General features: G+C 41.9%; 3 protein-coding genes across 3 annotated transcripts; all 3 read left to right on the forward strand.

The window, feature by feature from the left end:
• The first annotated feature begins 1,913 nt into the window (after positions 1-1,913).
• On the forward strand, positions 1,914-14,691 carry LOC122978919 (procollagen galactosyltransferase 1-like). The gene is made up of 12 exons (XM_044345997.1): positions 1,914-2,232; positions 6,366-6,476; positions 6,558-6,675; positions 7,940-8,074; positions 9,434-9,638; positions 9,744-9,863; positions 10,506-10,582; positions 10,701-10,807; positions 11,202-11,334; positions 11,762-11,889; positions 12,866-13,072; positions 13,185-14,691. Exons 1-12 carry the CDS (start codon positions 2,015-2,017, stop codon positions 13,453-13,455), a joined length of 1,830 nt encoding a protein of 609 aa, XP_044201932.1. The 5' UTR covers positions 1,914-2,014; the 3' UTR covers positions 13,456-14,691.
• A 1,876-nt stretch (positions 14,692-16,567) lies between these two features.
• On the forward strand, positions 16,568-20,977 carry LOC122978921 (nucleoredoxin-like protein 1). Its single transcript, XM_044346000.1, has 4 exons — positions 16,568-16,744; positions 18,759-19,032; positions 19,145-19,234; positions 19,425-20,977. The coding sequence occupies exons 2-4, from the start codon at positions 18,797-18,799 to the stop codon at positions 19,798-19,800; spliced, it is 702 nt and encodes a 233-aa protein (XP_044201935.1). The 5' UTR covers positions 16,568-16,744; positions 18,759-18,796; the 3' UTR covers positions 19,801-20,977.
• Positions 20,978-21,107: 130 nt separating this feature from the next.
• Positions 21,108-23,545, forward strand: LOC122978922 (nucleoredoxin-like protein 1). The gene is made up of 3 exons (XM_044346001.1): positions 21,108-22,028; positions 22,366-22,455; positions 22,584-23,545. The coding sequence occupies exons 1-3, from the start codon at positions 21,793-21,795 to the stop codon at positions 22,942-22,944; spliced, it is 687 nt and encodes a 228-aa protein (XP_044201936.1). The 5' UTR covers positions 21,108-21,792; the 3' UTR covers positions 22,945-23,545.
• The last annotated feature ends 2,536 nt before the right edge of the window (positions 23,546-26,081 follow it).

A 26,081-nucleotide genomic window follows, 5' to 3' on the forward strand; every position in this document is an offset into this window, starting at 1 on the left:
AGACTCATTGCTCCTAAATTACTATGGGGCTTTTTCCAATTGTGTAATTTGTTTGTTACATTTTCTATAAAATTACGTGTAGTATCAAGGTTATGTAATGTGTGTGTGTTTGTGTGTGTGTGTGTTTTCCTGCAGCGATGAGGTACTCCTTGCCACAGCAGTTTGTGCCTCTTCCCGTCAGTCCCAGCAAAGCCTGCAGCTCCAGCTATGTTTTTTCCGAGCCAGTGTACCATGAACGGCTGCCGCCTGGTGAATGCCAGCAATACCTCTGCCAAAACTCTGACGGCTCTGCCTCAGAATCTGAAACACTCACACCCAGCACTATGTCTGACCACGATGACACTTTGGCCAACTCGGAAAACTCAGAAAACCTCACTCCCTCTGTGTTTGATGCAGGAGAATACGTCCAACTCACTAAGACATGACTGAACTGTAGCATAACACAAAAGGGTTGGTGTAATGTAGAGAGTGTGAGAGTCAGTTAAAAAAATAATTCTGCAACTATTTTGATAATCAGTGAATCATGTATAAAGCAAATATGCCACATATTAGCTGATTCCAGCCTCTCAAATGTGAGGATTTACAGTTTGCTTCTGTTCTCTATCAGTGTTAATTAAATATCTTTGGGTCTTTGACTGTTGGTTAGACAAAACAAGCCATTTGAAGATGTCGCTTCGAGCTCTGGAAAATTGCAATTGGTATTTTTTACTTTTTAGACTGATAGTTTAGACTTAATGACTAGTAAATGATCTGTTAATTTAAAAAAAAGTTAATCCATATATTTTATATATCAATATAATCCTAGAAGCTGCCACATTGTTTTTCAATAAAACATATAGTATAGCCTATTGCATGCATTGACACATTGTTAAAGATGAAACCAGTGGTTTCCAACCTTTTTGGCTTTTGACGTCTTACAAAAAGCAGTGTGTAGTCGGGGTCACATTTCACATGTCTATGAGTTGTTAACAGCTCCACCAAATAGTGATTTTTCCCTCTAAACTTCTCACATGCTTTCATTTCAATAAATGTTCAAATGATCCAATATTTCATCAAAAATCAAAGATTAGAGAGAAAGTCCAAAAACTGAAAACAGATTTGTGTATCAGAACTTTTTTCTTCTTTCCTCTCCTATTCACTTTATCTGGTGACCCTTTGGAGGGGCCTGACCCCTAGGTTTGGAACCACTGGACTAAACTAGCTAACTGTTTATAAAGTAGTTGAAACTAGCTCCACCTCCAGTAGCTACAACAGTAACATGCTGCTCTAACACTGATGCCTCAGTATTAATAATCTAATGATGTCATATATAATAATAGGACTATATCAGTCATAGGGACCAAACCACTACTTTTACTGCAATACTTTAACTACATCAAGCTGATGATACTTATGTACTTTTATTTGAGTGGGATTTTTCATGCAGGACTTTTACTTGTAATGGAGTATTTTTACATTGTTGTATTGATACTTTTCCTTAAGTAAAGGATCTGAATACTTCTTCCACCTCCACTAATTCTGTTCATATATACTTCATATGAGTGAAACGTCCATCTAAATGTTCAGTGTCTAAGTAACTTTAATATCAAACAGAGGTGTGACCGGACGGCAGTCTATTAAACACATGGACACGCCCATGTCTACTTTTACAGCTGGAGCTCTTCTTAAAGGGGAGGACGGAATGTTGCACAAGGAAACTTAATAGTCTACTTAGCCCTCAAGGATACAAAAGATTATTTATATTAAATATAATTCATCCTAACCCAAAGCTGGCAGGAACTTCCTGATTTGGTTCATTTTCACCATGTAAACGAGCCGCAGAAAGGGTGCCGACTACGATGGACTTTTAAGAACACCGAGTTCCCCTTAAACGAGTCCAGACCTGCCCTTTAATTCAGCCAGCTCCTCCGCCATGTATCCACTGTCGGCATAACACAACAGCGGGACCATCAGCTTCTACATCCTCTGCGCCCTTCTCTGTCCGCCGCGTCACCAGCGAGTGTCTCTCCCTGCCATGCACCGGGTCACCTCGCTGCTGCCGGCCCTGCTGTTCGTTCTCCTGCCGGGCCTGAGCCGGGGATATTTCCCCGAGGAGCGCTGGAGCCCCGAGTCTCCGCTCCTCGCTCCCCGGGTCGTCATCGCGCTGGTGTGCCGCAACTCTGCGCACTCCCTGCCGCTGTTCCTCGGAGCCATCGAGCGCCTGCACTACCCGAAGGACCGCATTGCGCTGTGGTGAGTGTCATCGCTGTAAACTGTTAAAATTACCACGAGGCAGTCACACATAATTATTAAAACCTTTTAAAAGTATTTTTAGGGAATCTAAATTGACAATAAAGTATGACAAAGTGTGATTTCACGTCACTGTGAAGTCATTGAGGAGCATCAGAGACACGTCAAACTCGAGCAGAAATAACAGAGGAAACTCTGCGTGCGCTTGCGCGCGCGCGCTTATAAGTTTTGGCCAGGCGGTGCCGCTGTGTTATCATCTAATTGAAGGAAAACGTATGAGCGCTTTATCTTCACTGATAATTAAACCAAATCACTGGTAAAAGAAATGAATAGAGGTTCAATCAGCGTGGCTCAACACGCCCCGGGGTGTTTTATGGACTCAGCCCCGGGAGCGGTGTACGGAGGGCGGGTTGCGCCAGCAGAGTCATGCCCATGAAAAGTTCCATTCAGTCACAGATCTTGTCTCATCGCCCCTCTGTTTCCCCCCCTTCTACCCCTCCCTCTACTTCTCTTTCCCCTCCCTGTTTCCTTCCACATCTTCGTTTTGCAGGCTTTGCTGAACAGAAAGTCCATGTTGTTAAAATGTTTCAAAATTGGCACCAAAACGATCAAAATATGTGTAATCGAGGTACAATAAACTCTGTGTGAGGCTATATGAAATGGCTACGCTGCCGGATTTACCTTCTTTTACCTCCAGCTGTTTTTTTTTTTCTGTCACCCAGCCCCCCAGCCTTTCCAGATTATTCTTGTCTCAGCTGCTGCTCACTTCCTCCTCTTTTTTTGACCTCAGGCAGTAGATCTGTTTTTGAAGATTAAGCTAATCTTTTCATCAGCATTCAGACCTGACGGGTTGGATTATATTTCTTTTCAACCCAGTGGCCATGTAAAGGCAATAAATGTCAATAGCCTCAAGCAGATTTGTGTTTAATGTACCTACATGTATGTGAGTTTGAAAGAAAATTAGACATACTTCACCCCTAGGCTATTAATTGTTTCTTTAATCAAAGAGGGTTCTCTGCCTCATCTGACTGTTGAATTTAACCTTTTTCAGAAGGAAAGTCAGCTAGAAAGAGGGATCCAGGTGTCTGTGTGTCTCTTTCAACAAACCAGCCCGGATGTTGAGTTTTTTTCTTTGTATCCGAGCCAGAAGTCCAACCTGAGTCTTACTAGACCAATATGGCAGCCTGAGCTCAGTTTTCTACATGGTTAGTTTGATCTGCAACATATCTGCTCGCTCCATCGAAGAACAAGATTTAAAAAGTTTTTGAAATGCAGCGTGAAAGACATAAACCGAGCTTCTCTGGCCACCTGTTGATACCTGCAGCTATCAGCGAGACAGGATAAGATGGAATACCTGGCAAGTGGCAACGTACACACACACACACGTATGCAGACTGACTTATGCTGAGTGTGTGCTCTGCAGGGACATGCAGGATGGATTATATCATTCCATATATCTCATCCCCCTGCCTCTTTCATAGCTTTCTCATATCCTTTGGGCATGGTTCTGCTGCTGGCAATTTAAGCCAGATATTTCCTCTCCACAGCCCCTTTTTTATTCACTGCCATGGCTCATTCAGAACTTCACAGCAGTCAGACATGTCTGTCGAACAGAGAGGGAAAGTCAGGCAGATGTATAGAGGGGGGTGGTTAGATGAAGATGGATCTGTGAGTCGGTCACATGTAGGTGCTGAGACAGCACTGCTGTGTTAAAACATCACAGACACATGGGAAACTAACACCTGCAGCACGCCGACTGTCACTCACCACATGGCGGGGTCGGAGAGTAAATCCATCTCTCTCATATTTACACATTCCTTCTCTATCTTGCTCCCTCGCCCCTCCCTGACAAACGCTAAGATTTGTTATGATAACACAGACAGCAGACGAATGCCACTCCTCCCCTTTGCAGCCCCCATTGTCTGTCTTTGTTCGTCTCTGTCCACGCCTGACATTAGTGATGTGCAACTCTGCTCTAATCACAGCAAAATTCTCGCAGAGAATAATATAAAATTCTGTATAGTCCAACACCTGAGATATAACTGAGTCCCAGACTGTCTGGGATTTGTTTATGTGGAGATATATCTTAGATGTCGATTTTTCTGAGCCTAGTTTAGTGTTATAGCTTGATTGAATGAACAGTGAATCGTTGTACTTGTTTGCTCGTTATATCACATTCTATCATTTTGAAGTTCAATTCAATTCAGTTCAGTTCCATTTTCCATATTTATATAGCGCCAAATCACAACAGAAGTGATCTCAGGGCACTTTTCACATAGAACAGGTATAGACCATACTCTTCAATTTACAGAGACCCAACATTCCCCCATGAGCAAGCACTTGGCAACAGCAGCAAGGACAAACTCTCCTTTTAATAGGAAGAAACCTCAAGCAGAACCGGGCTCTAGATGGGCAGCCGTCTGCCTTGACCGGTTGGATTGAGAGAGAAAGAGGGAAGGGGAGAGAGACATAGAAAAGCATAATAGCAATAACAATAATAATAATAATATAAATATGACTAATAATAATAATAGCAGGCATAGGCGTCAAGCACGACCACGTGAGAAAGGTGTCCCCACAGCCACGGTCCAGAGTCTGCCGTCCATAACTAGCGGATCCATGACCCTGATCTAAAGGAACCTGTGAGACAAGAAAGCGCAAAAACTCCGGGGAAGAAGCCAAGTTAGTAACATGCATTAATGGTACATGAATACGTACAGATGGAGAGGAGGGGAAGAAGAGAGGAGCTCAGTGCATCATGGGAAGTCCAACAAGTAAGCCTGCATTCTGGGGTTGCAGTGTTCTAGTGGGGTAATAGGGTACTATGAGTTCTTTAAGATATGATGGTGCTTGACTGTTAAGGGCTTTGTGGGTGAGGAGAGGGATTTTAAGTTCTGTTCTGAATTTTGCAAGAAATATGATCTGTTTTTGTAGTTTTTGTCAGGAGGGATGCAGCTGCATTTTGGACCAGCTGGAGAGTCTTTAGAGACTTGTTAGGGCCGCCTGTAATAAGGAATTGCAATAATCCGGCCTAGAAGTAACAAATGTGTGGACTAGTTTTTCTGTATCTTTTTGAGACAGGATGTGCCTGATTTTTGCAATATTACATAAGTTAAAAAAGGCAGTCCTTGAAATTTGCTTTATGTGGGAGTTGAAGGACATATCCTGATCAAAGATAACTCCCAGATTCCTTACGGTGGTGCTGGAGGCCAGGGTAATGCCATCCAGAGAAGCTATATCATTAGATAATGTGTTTCTAAGGTGTTTAGGGCTAAGCACGATAACTTCAGTTTTGTCTGAATTTAATAGTGGTCCCTAAAGCAGCAGTAATGCTGACATCAAGGTATTTGCTTTGAAATAGGGCTGCAACTAATGGTTATTTTCTGAGTCAATATCTCTTCAAATCTTAGCTTAAAATTCTCACACACAATCACATTTGAGAAGCTGCAACCAGCAAATATTTGGCATTTTTCCTGAAAAAATGACTAAAACAGTTATTCAGTTATCAAAATAGTCGACAATTAATTTTCTGTTGATCGATTAATCATCACAGCTCTAATCAGAGCCCAGATTCCTATCGGGGTATTGGCCAATACCGAGCACCGATTTGTCACAGGTCCCTCCCCAATTTAAAATCTGCATACCTCACTGCATGGGACTGATTGGGTTCATTCTTTTATGTGTAAGGTAACATGAAGATTTATTGCAATAAATTAATGGAGCAGAGCAGAAAACAACAAGGCTTCTAAAGTCTGAATACTGTTTGAGTGACAGAATAATAAGCCCTGGCAGATATTCATAAACAAGGCAATATCATGCACAGGGATCGCTATGGGGGTCAAAATTCTGTCAGTGGCCCAGTGCAGATGGATTATACAACCACAGTGACCAAGAAACGGTTTTTATGAGGATCAGTCACATTTTAATAAGATCTGTATTGAAACTGTTCCATCGTATCAGATCTGTGCATCCCTAATATAATGATTTTTAATATAAAACCGCACACACACTCCATATATCTACCCCCCCCCCCAAGCCAAAGTAACCTCATTTGCACAGTCGACGCCGCTGATCAAGATGCTCTTTACTCAATGTTTTTCTTTCTCTTTCTCGGTTTCTCTTTCATCCTCCCACAGGGTGGCAACAGATCACAACATAGATAACACCACAGCCATCCTGAGAGATTGGCTCATCCAGGTGCAGAATGACTATCACTATGTGGAGTGGAGACCTGACGATGAATCCAGGTACTGTGTATAAGTTTGTGTGGGTGTACATGTGTGTGATGAGCACATAATCGAATGGGTCTGTCTGTGCATATGTCTCAGTGCCTTTGAGGACGAGACGGGGCCTAAACACTGGAATAGCCTCCGCTATGAACACATAATGAAGCTCCGTCAGGCAGCGCTGGACACCGCCCGTGAGATCTGGGCCGACTACCTCCTGGTATGTTATCATCCACTTCACAGCCTCTTGTTATTATGTACTCTCTTTGCCGTCTCTGAAAAAGGGTCAGATGTGAGAGGAGATAAATGTGAAGTGGGCTGCTTCATGGCACAGACGCTTTAAGTACCCACCCATCCAATGTGTGCTTGTAGAGAAATGTACAAGAGAAACCAAAGCTTAGTCATTGCACAGCAAAGTGACTTATTCCATGGCTTATGACTAAAGCTGACATTTTTAATGACTGCTCACAAATGCAGATTTGTTAAATGTTTTCATTCCGTAAAACTGATTGTAAAGAAGGAAAGAGGCACAGTCTCAAAGACTGTCTCTATGATATCTGAGCCTTTATTTATATTTAGCAATTTTGTTACTTTGTTACATATTTAAATAAGCACAAATGCGTAATGATGGTATAGTAAAGTAATAGTGAGAGTGGAAGTACAGACACCACGACATGATATTGCAGTTGTTTGTAGTCAGTTTAACTCATGGTTAGGGGTTTTCTTTAACCAGTGAGCGTTTACTGGCAATGGAGGATAAATGTTGTTGCTATGGTTACCTGCAGTTTAAGATACCATGTGCACCGATCTAGAGATGGTTAAACTGTTGATTTTGACTGAGTGTTAGGTCCCCTTATGTACGATTTTTAACATGCACCTGCCAGCCAATCAGAAATGATTTTTTTCATGGTCATGATATGAAATGAAAAAGAGGTCAAAAATATCATAAAACAGTTCAGTCACCGGGAGACATGTGGGACTGTGTGCTAATATAAAGAAAATAAGGCCAGTTTAAGAATGAGCTCAGCTTTAAATTGGCAGTGGGTGCTGTATGAAAACCATCTGGACAAATACAGAATTATGATGCAGGTTTTCTAGGAGCGCTCTTCATGTGTCGGAGTAGATATGTGGTTCCTGGTGAGACACACATACAGAAGGTTTAAATGTTGTTTGGTATTGCTAAAGTGTTCTTCTCTGGACCCGGAGCAGCAGTTATTCAAAACATACCAGAGTAAAGAACACTCAGCTGAAAATATGAGTGCAGTCTGTTGGCAAGGCTTGTTTAAAATTACAGAGCTTTGAGATGAGAGGGAATAGGAAGGAGCTGCTTATGCTCACAGTGCTCAATGATTAAATTATGTAGTAGCGGCTACAATCACTCATTGAATGGCAGTGCCGTGACATTTTGTGTGCATGTATGTGCATCTACAGTGTGTGTGTGTGATAGTTCATGTCAATATGATGCCCTTTTCTCCCGTCTGCAGGTGGCTGACTGTGACAACCTGCTCACCAATCCAGATGTGTTGTGGAAACTGATGAGAGAGAACAAGACCATCGTAGCTCCAATGTTAGAGTCCAGAGCTGCGTACTCCAACTTCTGGTGCGGCATGACTTCACAGGTACTGTAGATGTTATGTTTTGAGTTGTTCACCCCTCGCAACTGTATAGTAGCTTTAAGTACCCTTTGCATGTCCTTCAAACTTGTGTAAAGTTGGTAAAAGATACTTATTTTTCAGTGTTTTCTTCCTAAGAAAAAAACGTACAAATAAAAGGGACTATATAAAGTTTTTAAGCCTTCCACATGTATGCACGATTTTAAGGAATGTAGTTGGTATTTTGAAAAAGAAAATAAGAATGGCCTCTATTTTGATGGTGATTAGATTTTGCAATTTACCATTAATTGGCCCCATTAGCGTCACACTCTATACTACCGTATACCATCCTATTTGTGAAAAATACCATAAACTTACTATTGCATAGCTACAAGTATGTTGTTGCTTGAAATGTAAGTGAATCCTCGAATGAATGCTCAAGAACATTTCCTCTAATGGTGATCGATATATTTCATTATTTTCTGATCAACTAAGAAAAGAAAATCATTGTTATTTGCAGCTCTATACTCAAGTAAATATGATTTGTAAATTAAATGATTTGTTTTGTGTGGAGAGCCGATGAAACTCAGTGGCGATCTGAAACTTAAAATATCTGATATAACATAATAATGTTTATCTTTGATTAATGTTTGTAATATCAGTAGATTATATAGTGTATAATCCACACGGCGCGTTATTTAATTTGATAGATTTGCTCCACTTTCTCACTCTGTTACCACCGGCTTTACCAGGCACTGCCTCTATTTGTGCTGCAGATATGGTTCAGGTTTTTCATGTTATTAGACAGTGTGGAAGAGAAAATTGTAACAAAGGTTATGCTGACATGATCATGACTAAGCAAATTTGCTGCTGTATCACACACTGCATATTTGCACATCGTGCTTTCATACCGTAGCTGTCTGTGATCTATTTCTGTCGATGGAGGATGCCTACAATTAGTCATCTCTTAAAATCAGGGTAGTGTCCAGGAAGAGCATGCAATAAACAAACTCCAAACAAGAGTCTGCCTCTATGATTTCTTTACCGAGGATATTCTTATACAACAGTTAATAGGCCTTTAGCCAAAAGGCAATAATCAATGACTATCAATGTCTTTTCCTCCTTGTTGATATTACTCAGGAAGTCACTTGCAATTTCATGATATTCACATTCAAAGTTATGTTATTAGTAATTTAGTAGTAAAATATACAGATATGTCTTCCTGTAAAGTCTTCTCATAGACTATTTGGGATACAGCCAAGTCAAATTGCTCAAATCAAGTTCCTCCTGACATCAAGTCCTCCCCAACTTTATAGTTCATGTTGAAACAACAAGCTGGATGAAAATTTTGCATAACTATGAAATGTTTGTGTGCACTCCCTGCAGGGTTACTACAAGCGAACACCAGCCTACATGCCCATCCGTAAGCAGGAGCGTCGTGGCTGTTTTGCTGTACCAATGGTCCACTCTACCTACCTGTTGGACCTACGGAAAGAAGCCTCTCGTCAGCTGGCTTTTTATCCGCCACACACAGAGTACAGCTGGGCTTTGGATGATGTCATTGTCTTTGCCTACTCAGCTCGCATGGCAGGTGGGACAAATGCAGCACAGGTTGACTTGTTATGAAGAGGGCTGGTGAATTCTCTCTCTGGTTCAATGTGTAAGCATTGTTTTGTCTCTCCTTCATCATTCTCAGATGTGCAGATGTATGTGTGCAACAAAGAATCTTATGGATATTTCCCAGCTCCTATGCGCTCCCACGCTACTTTGCAGGATGAAGCAGATAGCTTCTTGCACACTCAGCTTGAGATCATGGGTGAGTCCAGAGGTCAAACAGAGCTCAGATAGATTTGAATTATTTGATTATGTTCTACAGTTTTAGGAAAAGGGTGAGTTTACTTATGATTGAGCACCTAAATAGACACTAAGTGTGATTAGACCTCATCATATCTCATTGCAATGAAAGTTTTTTGGTTCTTTGAAAGTAGCCTAAAGCTATAAAGTTATGAGTTTTAGAGTTACAAGCTTCTACATAGAAATACAACATATCCCTCTGGTAAAAGAACTTACTTAATTAGACTGCTATTTTTTCCATTTAAGAGGTTGGCAGATAAGCATTGAAAACTACAAATGATGCATACAACAGGAAATGTGTGTGCAAAGAAATATAGCAGATTAGTTGTGTAGATTTCATGTTATCAGATTTATGGTTGAAAGAGTCTTTTGATAAACATAACTTAGTCACATTATATGTTGTGAAACCCACAAAACGTTTAGAATTTAGCAAAATGACAGTAAGGATATTTTATTATTATTACTCAGCAGCAACAGTGAAACTGTGATTCATTTTTGGAGCTCACTGGGAAGCTCATGAGGATCCCTGGGCCACGTTTTGGGAACCCCTGTTGTAACACATTACAAATTCTCTTTGTAACCCTCCACCATTTTTCTTTGAAAGTGAAAAATCCTCCGTTGGAGCCCTCCAGCTTCCTGTCTCTTCCTCCCAAGCAGCCCAACAAGATGGGCTTTGATGAGGTACAAACAGTCTCTCACACACACACACTCTCTCTCTCTCTCTCACACACACACACACACACACACACACGCAGCAGCCTAAGCATGTGTTTGAGGTTTTGCATTTGTGTGCACCCAGGTGTTTATGATAAATCTGGTTCGGAGAGCTGACCGTCGTGAGCGAATGTTAAGGACACTGTACGAGCAGGAGATCAGCTGTAAGGTTGTTGCCGCTGTGGATGGCAAGTACGTTTCTAATCGTCTTCCTCCCCCACTGCCTGTGTCTTCCTCATTTGTGCAACTGCAACACGCAGTGTAGGCAGGGCTGAGACTAACAACCAGGTGAAAAGTCGCAGGGTGCATGCTGTCATTTAAAGACTCCCTGAACCACATAATTTTAGTTTGTTTGTGAGGAAAATCTAGCTCTAATCTCTATGTACAGTAGGGAATGTTATCGTTACTGTGACATGTTTTACATAATTGATTATCTTTTTTTAAAACAGTGAGAATGAGTAAAAAGGCACCAGCATGGCCTGTATGTTTTTGTGTACAAGTTGTGTATTCATCCCATTATTACACCCACATATTTATTGTTTACATCGGTAATCTCTTTTTTTTTTATCCCCTCTCTCACCCTCAGAGCTCTGAACAAGACTGACATAGAGTCCATGGGGATTAAGATGCTACCGGGTTACAAAGACCCTTATCATGGTCGACCTCTCACTAAGGGTGAACTGGGTTGTTTCCTCTCTCATTACAACATCTGGAAGGAGGTGAGGAGCTCGATCAGGCCTCAGGTCTCTGGGTCTGCCGGTAGATAACATTACTACTGAAAAACACAGTAACTCAGTCTGTGTGAGGAAAGGCAGCTTGGTGGGAGTAATGACTTTGTTTTATTTATGTTCCAATAAATATACCAGCCTTGTGTGAAATAACTTGCTGTTGTGCCATGAGAAATCTGTGGATGGCTTGATTTTACTGTATAGACAGTTAAGTTTTATCAAGTGGAAATTATCTGAGAAAAAGTACTTATACTGTATGTAAGAGTTTCCATTTGTTTCCGTTTTGCAACACAGTATTTCAAACTGTAGCTGTTTTATATTTCGGATTAAAAATTCCACCAAGATTACATATGTTTAACCACATCTTACAAGTTAATGCAACAAGGAATGAAAAAGTTCTACATGTGTGTATGTGTAGATAGTAGATCGTGGTCTGCACACTTCCCTGGTTATAGAGGACGACCTCCGCTTTGAGGTGTTCTTCAGACGACGTCTTCAGGCACTGCTGCAGGAGGTGACGAAACACAAGCTGGACTGGGATCTCATGTGAGTGCTGCTTCAGTGAACAGAATGAAAACACAGCGTAGTAAACAGAAAGGATTATTGTCCTCCCACAATGAAATCCGTCCATCTGTCACACATGATATCTCAGACACCCCTGATCAGATACTGAAAACACTTGAGGGAATAATGCATCTTAGCATCCCACTACTAAGCTCTGTGCTCCAGCTTTTTCACATTCACAGCATTTCACCCAAAGAGGAACTGTCATATAATAGCAAAATGGAAGGAGCTATTCCTGGCATTCAGACTATTCAAAGTAAAAGCGCTGTTATTTTTTGCACGGACGATGCAAGTTTGTGCACTTCCAAGGCATGGATGGATTTAACAGGGAGGCCTGTTTAATCATTAGCACAGAAGATGAGCAGCTGTGTTCAACCTGCTGTGTGGAACTTTTACATATAAATGATCGTCTGTTACACTAGAGTTTGCACTAGAGACTTCCACTGGCCGAGCTAACTTCCGGCTCCCTCTCTGTTAACTTGAATGGGGATAAAATTATTTAAACATGCGGCTCCTCTAGACTTTCCATATGTTATTGGACTGAGTCAACAATTTATCCGCCGTTTAACAGCTGCCACAGTAGCTACGGAGTAGGCTATGGCGGAGCCAATGACGTGAGCACGTGCTGACAGTGTTTTTGTAATTTCTCTCACTGCCAGAAAAGGGAGACAAGAGTCCCACACTCCAGCTTTAAAATATATTTAGTTATTTGATTTTAAAAAGTCAATAGTTATATAAGTTGTACATAAAAATGAAAGGAAAGACCACATGCATGACAAAGTCCATCATATATGGAGATACTGGCACAGCACAGTGCACAGCAATCATCATTTGAGTGTAGTTAAGTTGAAGTGAACTGATTTCAGCCCAGAATTTCACTTATATAAATGCTGGTGTGACTTTTCCCTTGGGAAGTTTTCTATCTGTAGTATTTATGGTCTCTCCTAACTTTTAACAGTTATATCGGGCGGAAGCGAATGCAGGTGGACCATCCAGAGAAATCTGTACCAAACATCCACAACCTGGTAGAGGCTGACTACTCCTACTGGACGTTAGGCTACATGTTGTCATTACAAGGAGCACAGAAGCTCCTCAGGGCCGAGCCTCTGACCAAGATGCTTCCTGTCGATGAGTTCCTTCCTGTCATGTATGATAAACATCCGATGTGAGTATAACCCTTCCGCTCCTTTCATCTTCTTTCTGTTCTTCTCATCTATTTCTTCTTTTTGATTCCTCTCCTGTGGCGTCTTTGTTAATCTGCTCCTCTCACTTATCAGTTCAGAGTACATGGACCACTTTGAGCATCGGGACCTGCATGCGTTCTCCGCCGAGCCGCTTCTGGTGTATCCAACCCATTACACAGGAGACACGGGCTACATCAGTGACACTGAGACATCCGTAGTCTGGGACAACGAGACGGTGAGAACTGACTGGGACCGAGCCAAGTCGAGGAAAACTCAGGAGCAGGAGAAGCTGAGCTTTGAGGCCAAGAACTCTGACGTACTGCAGTCTGAACTGGAGAACTGGAGCGCACGGGACGAGCTGTGATGAAGAAGAGAGGACATGAGGAGGAGGGAGAGAGAACAAAGCTGTGATATTGGGGGAAATGGATAAGAGGGAAGGAGTATAATAACAGCATGCAGGGGAAGAGGGAGGACAGGCAGAGTAGTTGGACATATGAAGTGCTATTTCTCAAACATTTCTCTCTCTGTTATTTGACCTTTCTCCTAAGAGACGAGGTTAGATGTCGAGTTAACTCTTGAAGAGTCAGCTAGCAGCTTTCGTTTTATTTATTGCATCCAACGCTCATCCCTTGACCACAGCCTGGTCCGTTATTAGTTCCATTTTTCTTCTAAATTTGCCCAGACTCCTCCCCCCTACTACATCACATATACATTTTCTATTGAGTGCATTTACCAAACAAAAAAGAAGCTGCAGGTGTTCACATCAATAAAATGTCACATGTTAAAGCTGCAATATGTTTTGAGTGAAAAATGGGATCCTCTGAATTACAAAAAGCTCAAAAAGTACTAAAATGTTGCCTTTGTTATTCTCTGTTATACTCTGTCTCAGTATTTCACAACCTTTTTGCCTTGTGACCCCTTAAACACACAATACGTAATTTCTGCCGCGAGGGGTCTCCCAATCAAAACAACAACAAAAGACGGAGTTTGATGACATTGTCAAGTAGCGTGGGATCATGGGAGTCGTTGTCTTGTTAAACAACCACCATTGTCAATTGAAAATCAATCTTACGTGACTCAGACAGAAGAAGAACTCTTCGGGTCGTTTGGTTCACCAGTACGTTTGCCGCTTAACGGGGACGGCTTCGGCGACAGGACGCACAGCAAACGGCAGTGAATAATCATGTTCCGTCATGAGTGAGCTATACAAACAAACGTAAACAATAGAGTGGCTAGCTGGCTAGTTCGTCGAGTTCCTTCCTCACTCTCTGACTCATCATCTGGTCTTTCCTGTGTTTCCCTTGAAGTTATAGCAGATAGATGGGGTTAAAGGGGATATGACGCCGTTGACAGGCGACCAAATGAAACAAGTCGTTATCTTAATTAAAATTTAAGATTTCTCTGGGTTTGAACATTGTTGGAAACATTTGGGATAATGTAAGTACACAATTAAACAAAATATATAACATAGGTCTAGTTGTTTTTAGAGATTTTAATGCTACATATTATGTCTTTAAAAGAAAGCCTGTTGCATGTGTCTACTGGCTGTGGTGAGTTCTACCAAAGAGTTATTTTTGTAAAATTAACCTGTAATTTACAAAAACAAAAGCAAAGAAAAAAATGTTTAGAAGATTTTTCTCTTCTGTCAATCATCTTTTGACCCTTTAGATTCATCTTGCGACCCCTCGTGGGGGTCCCGATCCTCAGTTTGGGAGCCACTACTCTATCCTCTTCTCCTCTAATGACTCTCAGCTTCTTTGCTGTTTAGTTTCACTCCAAGTAGCCAGTGTGTTATTTATTATATGTTGTATATGGTTCTTACTTAATAACCTTACTTATGTTTTTCACTCATGAATGTATCAGCGTATTTCATTTGTTATGAAAAAATTGCACACTTTGACAGCAGCAGTACATTGGTTTAGTGTAGTTTCCTCTCTCTCCACATGTTGCAGTTTTAACCCAAACTTTTGTTGCATTTTGTTTGAACATTGGTAAAAAAATGAATATAGATTTTTAGTAACTTTTCATGTTTTGTCTCTCTTCTAAGTTTACAAATTATCTCTTCTTTTTTTTTTTTTTTTACCAAAGATAAAAATAAAAATCTTTATAATGAAAGGCTTGTTTGGTTGTGGTGTTTTATATTGAACATAGATCGAGCTAAAAGGAGATACACACGAGGGACAGCACTTCAAAGCTCACTTGAAAGTATATGGTAGCAATAACACTGTACAGATTTTGAGTTCATTTTTACCCAGAGCTACAGTGGCAAAAATATCAAAATTGCCTCCTTTTTTTTGGCACACAGCAGTTATTTTTTTCAGCAAAAGAAATCAGCGTCCCACAAGCCAGTGGAAACATTCCTTTTAATTAGGGCCTGCTGGTGTTTGCCTGCCCTGCTCGTACATAATGGTCAGTTTGGGCTGCAGCAGGCTGCCATCACTCCTCCTGCTTCACTGTTTACACTGATGATCTCTTCACCATTTATCTATGATGCATGACCATGTCACGATATTTGCATCAAACATTTTCTCCAGTAGTTTGTCATTGAATAAGATTAAAATTAGAGTATATCCTGCAACTGCTTGGGGAGAAACTGACTGTATATGTGTGTGTGGACATGTGTGGCATGAGAGCAGGCTGTGACTACAATAACTTTGTGCAGAAATCTTCACCGTTCTGTTGCATGTCCCCGAGGACTGACGGGATAAAAAGCTTTGGTGTGTGTCTCTGTGTGTTTGCACATGTGTGCACAGTATGTTTATGTTTATTATACCAGAAGAAGCCCTGCGTGTTAGTGTGTGTGCGCGTGTGCATCCACGTGCCGTCGCACACGTCTGTGTGACTCAGACTAATCCTTTTAGATCTCTCTCTCTCCCCCCCACCCCACCTCTATATTTACCTCACCCCTCTCTCTGAGATTAAGCCAGGTATTTTCTGCAAGAGCCACCGCAGATCAATAGCCACTTTTCTACAGTAGCACCTGCTGGGGTTTACTAGCACCAGGCTCGACTCAAACTATCGACTTTCTCAGTTCATTTCCTCAACGCTCCGTATCCTGGCTGTCAAATCACCTTGATGACAGGATGCAAAAGAATCATTATTATGCTCTGAGGGGTAAATAAATGACAGTAATTAGTAAGACTCCAACTAGCACCTATTGGCCATGATTGGGACGTCGAGGCAGGTTAGGAGGCCTCGCTTGATGCTGAAATAAAATCGCTCTTTGTTTCTTTCTTTGTTTCTTTTCACCACTTGACCTACATGTCAGCCCTCCCTCTGCAATCCAATTTGTCCTGTTTCTTCATCCTTCCTCCCTCCCTTCTTCTCTTTAAGTAATAAGATTGCTACTGTTGAGCTGGAGTTTTTAAGGCCCACACACACACACACACAGGCACAACCTCTGCCCCTGAATTACAGGACTGCCACACCTACAGCTATCTGTAATCTCCCCGGTAGACCACAGAGTGCAGGTTGAACATATCACAAAGAGAGGGGTGAAGAGCCAGTGAAAGGTGTTGGTAAAATAACAACTTCACAGGATTTAAAGGAAAAAAGTGAAGGAGGAACGGAGTAAGAGAGGAAAACAAATCAAGGAAAGAATACAATGGCTGGCAAGAGAAACTTGGAATATATTTGAGTCAAGGAGTTTCAAGGTGAGGTAAATTACTTTGGGTATATTCAGCTGCCACTACACATAGCAAGATTGATGGCCTATTAAATTAGCTACTAACAAAACAAGGCATTGTCGCTAGTATATATCAGGTGCAATCGATGAGCTTCAAATAGTGAACTGGATGGTTGTGAAATAACTTTTCCAAATGTAGGATTTAAGCTCTGACCTTTCTGAGTGTTACAGTAAATCCTCTTTTTTTTCCAGGTAAGGTCCAATGCTGTTCAATTTCAAACATATTTCTTCTACATCAGCCTTGGAAGTTTCAGTCCAGAGTTGTAGTCTCAAATAGATATGGCACAGCTCAAAGCCACAGAGCCAAATCTAATTTGTGAGGTTATCGGTGTCAATTCGCAGCCTGCAGCGTCTGCTGCAACAGTAAAATACAGGGTGGCCGAGACAGATAAAGCACATTTCTGAGCTGTTGAGCCTGAACTTTATTTCTATATCTGAAATTTATTTTTTATGTGGTTCTTTGTTCTGAGCCATAAGTCTGCTCTTGGAAAACATCATCTCATAAATGCCTTGTTCATCCTGATTCTGAAGGGCAGACTGGGCTGCTAAGTGGTCTTTAGATATGGTTACTACAAAAACAAATGTAACCTATATAGACTGTATGTCCTGTAGACAGCAACATAAATAAATTAACATCAATAAGACACTGAGCAGAATCAGTTAAAGGGAGAATCCACCCAAAACTGTTTCAATTGTTAAAATAAAGAGATCGTTATATTTCTTGGCCTTTTTAAAAAAAAATCCGGTTGAGTGTTATTGCTACAGAACGTCATTAAGTGCAGACATGCATCAACAGTTTTTCTTCCATCTAGATGATAAACAGCAAATTGTGGTCTCAGTTACTCACAGTCCTTTTCTAGACTTTTACAAAATTATCTTAACACAATGTTTGCCTATAGTTTTTTTTTTTCCAGAGCTTTCAGCAGCATCTCACAGTCTCCATCAGTGAATCACGTTGGGTCAGTTGTCATCACGTCACCAAAGACTCTACTTGGCAGTCAAGGGGTCACAGGATCAGTCTGAAGGGTCAGAAGATAATTAAATGGATAAGAGAGAAAAGTATACAGTATATCTCTTAAATAAATAACACAAAATGATGTTTGTTTCGGACCTTCCTCTAATTAAAAACAGGAAACTTCAATAGTGACTGAACTCAAATTGAATCTACCACAGTTATGAAAGCTACTTTTGTTCTTAGAGAGATTTCTCTCCTGCACTGAAAATGAGTTTCATGTGAAGAGCGCCGTATGTAGGCTAAATATTAGAAGAGGTACTGGACACCTACAGTATACTTGGTATATTGATTGCAGTTTGATTTTAACGTGGCATTGAAAATTCATATCACAATGAAAAACAATGAATTCAGTTATTAAAGACAAAACACCAAATAATTATCATTAAACATATGTTTCTCCTTTATTTATGACACAGTAAATGCATACAGAAAAAGGCTCAGATATCAGATATCGATGTGTATCGTATTTCACTTTCTTTCTTTCTTCTTTGTTGGATTAATTTTCATTTAGGCATTGAGAAATAAGAACCAGTAGTCATGCATCATGTTGCAATCAGAACATCATTCCTGTGATTTTAAAACTGTGATATGCCGTACTACACTGCAGCAGCACTGTGTGTGTTTTCTCACTTTGGGAAAACTGATTTCTTTTCTCAAATATATGTATAGATCACAGCTGCAACAGCTTCACACTTGTTCTCTTTGGGTTGCTCAAGGTCATTTTGGGAAATATAGGAAATCACTAATGACTAAAGTTGAACTCCTGGGGCTGATCTGAAAATCTCAGATGATGTCTGGATGATATCGAACAGTGTTTCTGACTTTGTATCTGACTATGGATTTTCCTGTGGTGGTATACATCTTGAATGCAGGAAATGTACTGCTCTGGTCATAATAAGATAAGACATGAATATTGTAGCATATATGTGTAAACAAATCCATATTTTAACATCTCTTCTCTCCACAGTGGGCTTTTAAACCCTTTCCTACTGCTGTCGTTTCATCATGGTGGACCTGTTCCTCAACCATGTCCTGGTGAAGAACAACTGGGACCAGGATGAGCTCAACACAGAGCGTGAGATTGTCGCGATCCTTGAAAACCGCATCTTGCTGCTGCTCTTTGCATCTGCTGAGAGTGAAAAGTGCCAGGAGTTTGCACCCGTTTTGAATGATTTTTTTAAGAGACTGAAAGATCCAGCTTATATCGAATACCCGAAACTGCTCACTCTCATCTACATCAGGTCTCAATCTTTCCTTCCCTTTATCTCTTTGATGCACACATGTGACTGTGTAACCCCACATTTACACTGTTTTATCATTCATAAGATTTCCATTTCCATCTCCTCTCTCCAGCTTGGACCAATCAGAGGAGCAGCAGGAAAGATTCCTCAAAGACATGCACAAAAAGGTTCTGTTTTTGGCCTTTGAGGATCCATACAGGAAGTAGGTGGATGGAGGAATATATATATGTGTGTTTAACCTGTGTTAGTGTGTGTTTCTAAAGCTACATTAGGCTGTATTTCCTTTAAAGCACACTAATATCATGCATACTCTAGCGGAATTATAACATTACTAATAGTTTATACATGAATAGAGTACAATGTCATATCTGTGTTGTTTGTCTGTTTTTCAGGGAACTTCAGGCCATGTTTAAGGTGAAGGACATACCAACATTAGTGGTCCTTCGTCCTGACTGCTCTGTCCTCTCTCCAAATGCTGTGCAGGACATCTGTCGTTTCGGTACAGACTGTTTCCTCAACTGGCAGGAGTCAGCAGAGCTGGTTGAGAGGACCTTCACGCTCAACGAGGAGTTCGACAACCTAAATATGCGTACTGCCACTGACCCCGTGAGGAGACTCAAGTACAGAACAGAGGACGACAAGAGGAAAAAGAGATGGTGGAAGTTATGGGGGAAGGGAAAAGCTGGAAATGAAGAGGTGGAAGAGAAAGAGGGAGCGTGGGATACAAAGAGAAAGGAGGGAGATAAAGGAACATGGAGGCGAAGATGAGGAAAAGGAATGAAAGGGGAATATATGTATATATATATATATATATATAAAAGGCAAAACCTTGTTGATCTTGATAGTAATTGTCTTACATCACGTCTTCAAGTCCACCCTCTTAAATACTTTATTTGTGGTTACTGATACTACAGCCTCTTCACAGGCTCTTAAGGACATATTTTCTCTGCCTGCAATGGCAGGTACAGTAGAGTCTTAAAGAATGCTCACCGCACAGAGCTCCTTTGTTTTGTTGCTGTCAATAAAGTGTAGAGGCATGTAGAAGCATAATAAAAGAGACAGGTTTGCTCCTGGCCTTCCTGCACAGAACACACAAAATTTTGAAAGGATTGACACAAAATTGAGTTGACATATCTTTAAGAAAATGTTACTATGAATAATTCTACAACTGTTATTGTAATATTATACATTTTTGCTCAGCTATTATTATATAATAAGAGTGTTATTACTATGTTCAAAATATGATGCAGTCTTTTTAACTCTTACCAGCCTGTCAACGAATGACTGACTCATATGTTTTTGCTGTCAGTTACTGTATATAAGTTAAAAAAAAAAAAGTTACAGTAAATGTCACTGTTTTCAAATGTTGTGCACAGAAACATACAGTACATGCCTCAAAACAGTTTCACTGGATCAAATGATGTGTTTTACATGTAATGTGAAATGTGCCGCTTGTAGTAAACTCTCTACTGTAGCCTGCACCACATGGTGAGTGGGTGGTAAAGAAGGTCAAACATCTGGAAGCTAGACACCTGCATATTATCCTGAGGGCTTGATGGAGATCAAAACAGAGCTGAAAGGAGAGTGAATATTGAGCTTACATCCATCAGGTGGCCAGAATTGAATGCTCTTGTTGCTCCATGTTTGCTAGATGTATGTGTATGTCTGCTTGCTCTGGAGTTTTATGCCCCCAGGTGGCTCCAATAAAAAAAAAAAAAAAAAAAAAAAAAAGAAGTAAAAAAGATTGCTACTTTAAAGAGATTTCAGGTGCTGGCACCTGCTCCTGTATGTGTGAGGTTTGAAATGTACGTTATTTATTTTTTTAGCATTACTTTGCTATTCTTACTTGAAGGTGTGTCACTTGTGGTACCTTTTATTTTGTTACTAAAGGGTTAAATTTAAGTTGTATTGATCTACAAAAACCAATAAATTCTCCTAACACAGACTGTGGCTGTACAGTATGTCATTGATGTGACTGCAGAGTGAATCAAACTATCACCAGACAGATATTCCCTGTGGTTCTGCTCCGCCTTTAGATATGGAATAATATAGGTCTCACTGTGGCATGTCTCTCAGCTCTTTATTCTCACACACACACATTATGCTCGCTCAGCTGCCGTGTGCTTGCACGCACAAAAACACTGTGAGCACTTCATGTCCCTTGTCCCTCTGTCACCTTGTCTCTCAATCCCTCCCTCTCAGACAGAGGAGGAGGAGGAGGAGGGGGGGGGGGGGGAGTGCAGGCACACAAAGGAAAAGGGGAATGAGCAGCTTCTGCCATTAAGGTGAAGGAGACACAGTCAATGAGTGAATGTGATACAAACTGACAGGCTTGGAAGTGATTCAAGTGCAACTCAGGAAGAGTTGAAAAGAAAAAAAAAACATATTTGGAAAGCTGTTCTCTTTTTGGATTTGCTACCTCGAGTGGAGATAATATCCGTTAGAGGTAAGCGACTGTGAGGATTATCCAATTTAACCACAAGCGAGATGTGCTCATATGATTAATGGGAGGTGTAGAAGTATGACAGAGTGGAAACATACAGACTAATTAATTCATCTTAACCACACAGCAGACAACATAAATCTTTAAAAATGTCAAGACTTTCCCCCAAGTATTCTCATGTGTTTTTATGGTTGTTTTCTCCTCACAACCCTCACAACTATCAATATGTTGTGCATTTCTGATGTTCCTGTTAAACCAGTGTACATAAATTAGTATTACTTCCTAATCCTCAGTCCTCTTCACTGTGACACTTCATCATGGCGGATCTGTTCGTTGACCGGGTTCTGGTGAAGAACAACAAGGACCAGGATGAGCTGGACACAGAACGTGAGATCACCATGCGCCTGCAGAACCGCATCCTGATGCTCTTCTTCGCCTCTGCTGCATGTGAGAGCTGCCAGCAGTTTGCGCCCATGCTCACCGACTTCTTCAAACGTCTGACAGATGAATTCTATGTGGATCGCGCTGCTCAGCTGGTTCTCCTGTACATTAGGTATAACAGACACACATTTATTCTCAAAACCTACACTTAATCCAGTCAACCATATGCTTACCCATGTCTCTTACCCCCATCAACCTTGTAGCCCTTGGTAATGATAAGGACCAGTAAAATCTCACGGTCCTCGTCCTTTCCTCACATCAACCCTGATATATTCTGACGATACTCAGACAGGATGATTTTTTTTAGTCCTTCTTTTTCTCAGTCATTTCCTAGTTTTATAGGAACCAAATATCCTCATGAGGAAAGGAATAAACAAACTAACATGACACCTGGATTCATCTCATATCTCACAGCAAATTGATTTTCTTTTTTTTCTTTTATTTGTCAGTTTGGACCAATCAGAGGAACAGCAAGAAAGCTTCCTCAAGGAGCTGCCAAAGAAGTGCCTGTTCCTGGCCTATGAGGACCCCTACAGGAGGTGTGTGGGACTGGCTAGCTAGTTGTATGCACAACCTGCTGGTGGGATGATTGTAATGTAAATATACCTAGCTGTATAAATCCATTAGCTCCATGCAAATGTGTGTGCCAGCGTGCGTGTGTCCACAGGGAGCTGGAGGCCATGTTTGACGTGGAGGAGCTGCCCACAGTGGTGGTCCTGCGTCCTGACTGCTCCATCCTCATCCCGAATGCAGTGGAGGAGATCCTCCGCCTCGGCCCAGACTGCTACCGCAACTGGCAGGAGGCAGCGGAGCTCATCGACAGGAACTTCATGATCAACGAGGACTTTGAGGAAAAGTCCATGCGCAGCTTCAGTGACCCTGTAAGAAGGCTGAAATACAAGGTGGAGGATGACAAGAAGAAAAAGAAGAAGAAAAAGCGCAGAGGGTGGGGTGAAGGTGGAGATGAGAATGCGGAGGATGATGGAGGAGTGGATGGAAAAGACGAGAGGGGAGGGGGGTCACCATGATGATGATGAGAGCAGGAACAAGAGGACATGAGTGAGGGTTTCCCAAAAAGTTGCTGATGATTAGTAATTAAAAGCTTTGTCACAGAGATTCTACACATGCTGTCAATACATCACAAACAAAACCCCTTTCAGGAAATACAGACTTTTCTCATCCTGTTCATGAATGTCAAACTGATGCTACTGTGACTAGTTTTGCTTCTCTATTAAAAAAGCAATGGCTGTGGTCTCACTGTAAACATAGTCCCAGTTTAACTGGGTGTGGATATGCCAACAACCAATAAAAAGTAATGTAAAACACTATCTAAAGGAACACTAAATACTGCTAACCAATGCTGACCTCAGCTTAGAAATGGCTGCCTTTAAAGTCTTTGAATGCTGCCAAGTAGACAGTCAAGCCAAGGTTAGCTCTGAGCCAAGTCTTGCCATTACGGCTTGTTTTATTACACCCAGGAAATTACTCTAACCATTTCCCCATCTTCAACGACAGAGCTCAGCACTGCACTTTTTCTACATGATAATTTGTACCGTCCAATCAAAACACACCGTGCACATTGTGAAATCAATGAATTATTCAGCGCCATTAAAATAATTTTGTTAGTGACTGTTGTGCTTTGAGTGTTTATGAAGTCTCGCTCCACTTTATAGGCTACACATGAAGCAATCAGTGCTATTCAAAGTGAATCGAGTGAAATTATGGAGAAACTGGCTTTCTACATAATCAGTGATTTCCTTTGACTGTAACTCATCTTCTTTCACACTAAGGGTCGTGTTTAGCCTTTGAACACTTCCTCGCACATGTAAACTGCATAGATGATGCTTTTATGTCATCAGTCAGGATCTTCAAATTGGCAAATTGGTGTGTAACAGTTCCTGATCCCTCAGCAGGCTAGAGGAAGACCCCAGAAAGATCTGTCTTCTCTCCTCTGAGTGACCTGAGCCTTAACTATATGCTGCCATTAGGCCTCATGCAAATGTTAAGAGCAGTGGAGTGCTTCTATGCATTTCAGGAGTAATGACAGTACTGGCAGGAGCATAACTAGGGTTAAAATGCACGTGGTGACAGATGACGAGGCTGGAGTGTCATTGGGTGATTGGTAGGTTATGAATGACAGTGACATGATGATTTATGTGTTACAGACTGATGGACAAAATGACCATATTTTCTTTCAGGGCTGCTCTGGATAAAGCGCTTTCAAAGGTTAATGGAACTATTGCAAATGCCTGTGCTTGCTGGCTGTGCACCAAACACAATAGCTCCCCTTTCATCATGCTCCTGTCATGGGAGAAATGTTAAATGCTAAAGCTAAATTCGAACTGGTCAGATCTGGAAAAGACACAGAGGCCTCAATAAACATGAGCCGCTGTTTATTCCATATTGCTTTCCTGCCTACACAGCAGCTTATTGTTGCTCAGTCAGACAAACCTTGATAATATAGTCGAAGCCCACCTCTCGCTCCCTGCCTCTCTCTGGCACTGCACACTTACACACGCACGCACGCACACGCACACACACGTGCGCACGCACGCGTCGCGCGCTCTCGAGCGCAGAACGCGCAACAAGCGGACCAGCGGATGGAGAGACAGAGAGAGAGAGCGCGCCAGGAGAAGAAGAGAGAAGGACGGATGCAAGGCGAGGCCAGGAGCGGGAAACCTTATCTCTCCTGGTTGTCCAGCTGTTGTATTTTTATTTTGTCTTTTTTTTCTTTTTTTTTTCTTTTTTTTACCTCAGCATAATTTTATTATACGATTCCTGCCTTTTTTTTTTTAAAAAAAAAAACCCAGATAAATTCCCGTATCCATCCTGATGTGCTGCTGCGCCTCATCACGATTCTTCAAGGATATGCAAAGCGGCTGTTATCACGTCGACGATATTTTCCGTTAAATACAAGGATGTATGTGAACAATCTCGGAGGCATATGATCAACAATGACAACTGGGCTTTGTGAGGTGTAGGAATCGACGGAGGGACGCAGAGCAGTCCGGGTCTGTGCGTTCATTTCCGTCTAATTATTGTTTTCGTGTGTGTGCGATCGTGTATTTTCCTCCCCACGTCCATCGGAGCTATAAGGCCGATATAGCCAGCATCATCTCTGGGCATGAAACCCGTGGGAGTTATGATACCAACGTGACGCACAGTCACACAGCGCAGCGGGGAAGACATCGAGCCTCGACAGGACGGAGGGAGGGTGTGAGGTCCAGCAGAGCGGAGCCCTACACAGTACACTGATCACAGGAGGAGGACGCCCAGTGGTTGTTGCACATATCGCGCTAATGACTGCTTTACTTTCTGCCCTATAGCCCCGCAGGTATCGCCGATCCATCACCAATCCCTATTGAATATTTCATTTTTATTTCATGCATCGGGCAGAGCGGAGCGGGAGACAGGGAGGAGAGTATAGTGGGTGAGGGCGCGGACGCGGAGAGACGGGATGCGGGAGACGCAGTGAGCGAGGAGGAGGAGGAGGAGGAGGAGGAGGAGGAGGAGGGAAACCGGAGGATTGACGGTAAGATATGGATATAGGCTATGAGGATGCACCCCGCCCCTCCTCTCTCTCTCTCTCTCTCTCTCTCTCTCTCTCTCTCACTCTCACTCTCACTCACTCTCTCTTCACGTGCACACGCACACATACGTGATCAATGCCTGAGAAGACAGGAGAGGTGCCCCGCTCCTTTGCTGCTGCTGCTGCTGCTGCTGTCAAGGGCCATTTGATCACTGAGGGACAGAGATCTGATGTGCTGCTGTGCAGGGCCTCATACAGCCTGGCTGCCATTAAGCTGGGTCAGTAGTAAAGGAGTGTGAGGCATGAGTGCTGTGAAATATTCATGTGCACGTGATTAGCCTCCTCTCGGCCTCAGAGGAGAGCAGGGGAGAAAGTGGTCATGACTCAGGGTGTCCCCATGCTGCCCCACTGAAGGGGTTTGTCATGGGTGGGCTGAATTATGTTGATTATCACACACACACACACACACCTTCATTGCAGTGTCTGGTGTGCTGCAGCAAACGGTGGTGTAAACATACACACAAAGGGGTATAAATGCAGGGCTGGGTTTGAATGTTTGCGGCTTGGAGTTTGCTGATTCACCACAGATGGGAACACAAGGAGAAAAAGATCACCAGAGGCAGACAGAAAAAGAGA

Source organism: Thunnus albacares, chromosome 3, assembly GCF_914725855.1.
Source record: "Thunnus albacares chromosome 3, fThuAlb1.1, whole genome shotgun sequence".
In the NCBI taxonomy this organism is placed as follows: domain Eukaryota; kingdom Metazoa; phylum Chordata; class Actinopteri; order Scombriformes; family Scombridae; genus Thunnus; species Thunnus albacares.

What these genes read in the sequence shown, in the direction of transcription:
- LOC122978919 (XM_044345997.1), top strand. Translation starts at nt 2,015, where the DNA reads ATGCACCGGGTCACCTCGCTGCTGCCGGCCCTGCTGTTCGTTCTCCTG. An exon ending in GTTGCCGCTGTGGATGGCAA is followed by an intron (nt 10,808 to 11,201) that starts GTACGTTTCTAA and finishes TCTCACCCTCAG; the next exon opens with AGCTCTGAACAAGACTGACA. An exon ending in ATTACAACATCTGGAAGGAG is followed by an intron (nt 11,335 to 11,761) that starts GTGAGGAGCTCG and finishes GTGTATGTGTAG; the next exon opens with ATAGTAGATCGTGGTCTGCA.
- LOC122978921 (XM_044346000.1), top strand. Translation starts at nt 18,797, where the DNA reads ATGGTGGACCTGTTCCTCAACCATGTCCTGGTGAAGAACAACTGGGAC. An exon ending in CTCACTCTCATCTACATCAG is followed by an intron (nt 19,033 to 19,144) that starts GTCTCAATCTTT and finishes TCCTCTCTCCAG; the next exon opens with CTTGGACCAATCAGAGGAGC. An exon ending in TTTGAGGATCCATACAGGAA is followed by an intron (nt 19,235 to 19,424) that starts GTAGGTGGATGG and finishes TCTGTTTTTCAG; the next exon opens with GGAACTTCAGGCCATGTTTA.
- LOC122978922 (XM_044346001.1), top strand. Translation starts at nt 21,793, where the DNA reads ATGGCGGATCTGTTCGTTGACCGGGTTCTGGTGAAGAACAACAAGGAC. An exon ending in CTGGTTCTCCTGTACATTAG is followed by an intron (nt 22,029 to 22,365) that starts GTATAACAGACA and finishes TTTATTTGTCAG; the next exon opens with TTTGGACCAATCAGAGGAAC. An exon ending in TATGAGGACCCCTACAGGAG is followed by an intron (nt 22,456 to 22,583) that starts GTGTGTGGGACT and finishes GTGTGTCCACAG; the next exon opens with GGAGCTGGAGGCCATGTTTG.